The sequence below is a fragment of the Chaetodon auriga genome, chromosome 21 (assembly GCF_051107435.1).
Source record: "Chaetodon auriga isolate fChaAug3 chromosome 21, fChaAug3.hap1, whole genome shotgun sequence".
Classification (NCBI taxonomy): Eukaryota; Metazoa; Chordata; class Actinopteri; order Chaetodontiformes; family Chaetodontidae; genus Chaetodon; species Chaetodon auriga.
The window spans coordinates 532,501-537,500 of NC_135094.1; the positions used below are offsets into that span (position 1 = coordinate 532,501).

Here is a 5,000-nt window from a genome sequence, read left to right on the forward strand (position 1 = left end):
ACGCTCTCTGAGGACGTGTGGATGAGCTGCAGCAGCTCGCTGGCGGATGATGTTCAACTCTTTGATGTTCTGAAAACTTTTCAGCTCGGAGGGTTTCAGGTTTGTTTGTGACTCTGTTTATGAGAAACTTTCCAATAAAACAGTCACAACAACTCACTGCAGCAGCCAATCAGAGCAGCTTTTCTTTCAGGGGAGCATCGTCATTGGCTCCCTGCTGATGAAGCCTGTTAATTGATATGTGAATGGACTCGATGACGTCACAGATTTTAGTTTCTGTGGTTCAGTTTGAGCTTTAATGTTTGATTCTTTGGTTTTAATGATAATGATGCTAAATCATTGTATAACAGTAGCACGTTAGCTAACGTTAGCCACATACGCTGCCGGCCAGACCAGAACCACGAAGGCTGCAACAGCAAAACCAGGTTCTTCGAGCTGCAGAAGGGTTCGTCTCACTGCTTCTGAATCAAAGTGTCCATTTGGAAATGGAGGACGCTGTTACTTTCTACGAAGTCTCGTTTTAACTTGTTCGAGTTTCTTTAGTTTTGTTTTTCTGAATTAACTGATTTCATGGCGATGAAGCGTCTGAGCAGCCTGATGTTGAGGAAGTGGAGGGAGAAGGAGAGATGGACGGGGAGGAGGAGGAGTGAACCATGTGGAGGAGAGGAAGAGGAGGAGGAGGAGGAGAGGCAGACAGACAGGAGGGACAGACAGATGCAGAGACATATGTTGAGGAGGAAGTCTGAACCCTGTGGACACACAGAGGAAGACGAAAAGATGGAGGAGAAGACGAGTGAGAGCAGCAGGAAGAAGGAACGCAGGAAGTCTGAATCCAGCCTGCAGGAGGAGGACAGGAAAGACGGGAAGAGGACAGAGACAGGCAGAGGGCAAGAAAGAAGGAAGTCTGCATCATGGATCATGGTGGAGGACAGAGCAGGAGCACAGATGGACAGGAGGCAGAAGGAGGCGGACAGATGGACACTGCGGCGGCGGTCTGAGCCCTGTGGGACCCTGTACATCCAACTGCCTCCTCTGTCCAACAGGAAGAGGAGGGAGCTGCTGCAGAGGCGGACGGGACGCAGGACATCCTGCAGCGAGGAGGGGGACGGACAGACGGACAGGAGGGAGGGCGACGAGTTCAGTCAGATGATCAGAGGGAGGTCAGAACCCATTGGCCCTCTGGACAACAGTAAGCAAGCTTCGCTGTAGAGGTAGTAACGTTAGTGGTGTATTTGTTTATGCTTGGTCTGGGGCTAATGCAAACACCACAGAAACTATCAGGAAACAACCCCAAACACCACAGAAACCATCAAGAAATGACCCCAAACACCACAAAACTATCAGGAAACAACCCCAAACACCACAAAACTCTCAGGAAACAACCCCAAACACCACAGAAACCATCAAGAAATGACCCCAAACACCACAAAACTATCAGGAAATAACCCCAAACACCACAAAACTATCAGGAAACAATCCCAAACACCACAGAAACCATCAAGAAATGACCCCGAACACCACAGATACTATCAGGAAACAATCCCAAACACCACAGAAACCATCAAGAAATGACCCCAAACACCACAAAACTATCAGGAAATAACCCCAAACACCACAGAAACTATCAGGAAACAATCCCAAACACCACAGAAACTATCAGGAAACAATCCCAAACACCACAGAAACCATCAAGAAATGACCCCAAACACCACAGATACTATCAGGAAACAACCCCAAACACTACAAAACTATCAGGAAACAACCTCAAACACCACAGAAACTATCAGGAAACAATCCCAAACACCACAAAACTATCAGGAAACAACCCCAAACACCACAGAAACTATCAAGAAATGACCCCAAACACCACAAAACTATCAGGAAACAATCCCAAACACCACAGAAACTATCAGGAAATGACCCCAAACACCACAGAAACTATCAGGAAAACAACTCCAAACACCACAGAAACTATCAAGAAATGACCCCAAACACCACAAAACTATCAGGAAACAACCCCAAACACCACAAAACTATCAGGAAACAACCTCAAACACCACAGAAACTATCAAGAAATGACCCCAAACACCACAAAACTATCAGGAAACAACCCCAAACACCACAGAAACTATCAAGAAATGACCCCAAACACCACAGAAACTATCAAGAAACAATCCCAAACACCACAAAACTATCAGGAAACAACCTCAAACACCACAAAACTATCAGGAAACAACCTCAAACACCACAGAAACTATCAAGAAATGACCCCAAACACCACAGAAACTATCAGGAAACAACCTCAAACACCACAGAAACTATCAAGAAATGACCCCAAACACCACAAAACTATCAGGAAACAACCTCAAACACCACAAAACTATCAGGAAACAACCTCAAACACCACAGAAACTATCAGGAAACAACCCCAAACACCACAAAACTATCAGGAAACAACCCCAAACACCACAGAAACTATCAGGAAACAACCTCAAACACCACAAAACTATCAGGAAACAATCCCAAACACCACAAAACTATCAGGAAACAACCTCAAACACCACAAAACTATCAGGAAACAACCTCAAACACCACAGAAACTATCAAGAAATGACCCCAAACACCACAGAAACTATCAGGAAACAACCTCAAACACCACAGAAACTATCAAGAAATGACCCCAAACACCACAAAACTATCAGGAAACAACCTCAAACACCACAAAACTATCAGGAAACAACCTCAAACACCACAGAAACTATCAGGAAACAACCCCAAACACCACAAAACTATCAGGAAACAACCCCAAACACCACAGAAACTATCAGGAAACAACCTCAAACACCACAGAAACTATCAAGAAATGACCCCAAACACCACAAAACTATCAGGAAACAACCTCAAACACCACAAAACTATCAGGAAACAACCTCAAACACCACAGAAACTATCAGGAAACAACCCCAAACACCACAAAACTATCAGGAAACAACCCCAAACACCACAGAAACTATCAGGAAACAACCTCAAACACCACAGAAACTATCAGGAAACAACCCCAAACACCACAAAACTATCAGGAAACAACCCCAAATTTCCCAGCGGGCCAACAGGTGAACAAGGTCAGGCCTTTACAGTGTTGCGTGAAAATCTCCATGATACATCTGAGAAGATACAAGCCAGAATGTCGAGGACAACAGCTTGGTTAGGCATGTTTGTATAAGTCGATTAAATGACTAAAGAGAAATATTTTGCTTTTATGATATGAGCACCTTATCAAAGGCTTTAAAAAATATACAATGTGTATAAAACATTTAATGAAACTGCAGAGCTAGACTTAAAAACCTCTTTCAAGGATCCAGTCCAGAGATTGCCGCTCGTCATATCTCCACTTTCAAAGCCCACTATGGTTGAATATTTAACACCGTTTGACAGAATTTGTTTTACAAGCATCCGAGTCGGTTCAGACTTCATGTGTGTCTTTACTCAGGAAACCGTCGCAGTAGTCGGCGCCTTCAGTCGCCTCGCCGCCCGTCTCGTCTCTGTGTTTTGTGTGTCTTTGTAGTCTGAACGTCAGCTTTCAGCTCTCATTCTCATCACAGGATCTAAATCTGTGTTGAAGCTGCGAGAGCAGGAACAAAGAGGAAATCAGAAATCAGAAATCAGAAAAAGCTTTATTGCCGGCTAAAGAGCACATGTAGTCCGGTTATCGCCGCACAGGTGGACTCGTACCGTCAGCGAGCGCGTCACTGCACAGCAGAGCGGCTCTTCCCACAAAACTAACCCCGTAATCACCGTTTGTGTCGGCCGCCGTGCGAGCAGGCTGATGTCACTGCGTGTCATTTCACTGGGCTGTAATCTGCAGTGATCACGCTTCAGCCTGGAAACACGAGCGCTCAGACCAGTTTCTGAGGAGGTCCAGGACGAAGAGTCTGCGACCATGACGACAAACATGAGGACAGAAATGAACCTTTCACATTAAAGTTCTGTCAGTTCAGTGGAGGTTTCACAGCTGACGCCACGTTCAGCTGGATCAGAATCAGACTTATGAGGCGATCAAGGTCAAACTGTGGTGAAAACACGTATCTCCTGCTTGATTTAACCTTTAATGGCGGCAGATGACTGAAGATTTCTTTGTGCTCACTGAAGATTTTTCTTCTTGTTTGTTTGAGTTCAGGTCTCTGAATCACACGTTTGACCTCTGATAAACAGAAACGGACCGTCCACGTGATGATGAGTTCACTGGTCCTCCGCCTAATTCTACTGCGTGTGTGTGTGCGTGTGCGCGTGTGTCACTCCGCTCTAATCTGTTAAAGTGCCTGCAGTCTGTTCACGCTGCACCATGCAGAGTTTCCTATTAGCAGATTGGTGTGTGTTTCTGGATAAGAGTGTGTTTGTGTGTTAGAGAGAGGAGTACAAGGTAACCTACATTAGTCAACACACACACACACACACACTCACACACACACACACACACACATACACACACACACACACACACACACACACAGTCTGTACTTACTGTTCTCTGTTGTGTCTGGGTTTGGGAACATCATTCATGTTTATAACTTTGTCCACAAACATTAGAGACAGACAGACAGACAGACAAACAGACAGAGACAAACAGACAGAGACAGACAGACAGACAGACAGACAGACAGACAGACAGACAGAGACAAACAGACAGACAGACAGACAGACAAACAGACAGAGACAAACAGACAGACAGACAGACAGACAGACAGTGTCTGATGCTGTCCAGTAAAGCTGAACACAGAGAGAGAACCCTGGATCTGGTCTCTGAGGGCCCTGGATCTGGTCTCTGAGGGCCCTGGATCTGGTCTCTGAGGGCCCTGGATCTGGTCTCTGTCACAGCATTTACTGTAATTCAACTCTGTGAAATCAGACTTAAAGAGACTCTGAGAAGACGGGACAGGACAGGTCCTCCTGCCAAACACACACACCCAGTCTCAGTCACACACACACACACACACGCACGCATA

The 5,000-nt window shown here is 45.5% G+C and overlaps 1 protein-coding gene across 4 annotated transcripts in view; it reads left to right on the top strand.

The window, feature by feature from the left end:
- The window catches only part of LOC143339619 (5'-AMP-activated protein kinase subunit gamma-1-like), a 37,316-nt gene that overhangs the window by 13,612 nt on the left and 18,704 nt on the right, over positions 1 to 5,000 (top strand). The window contains exon 1 of one of the 4 annotated variants that reach the window (XM_076760938.1): positions 342 to 1,186. The exons of the other annotated variants lie outside the window; for them this stretch is intronic. Coding sequence (XP_076617053.1) covers positions 568 to 1,186 — 619 coding nt within the window. The 5' untranslated portion in view covers positions 342 to 567. Of the gene's footprint in view, positions 1 to 341; positions 1,187 to 5,000 lie in introns of those variants that run through there. 4 annotated transcript variants of the gene reach the window in all.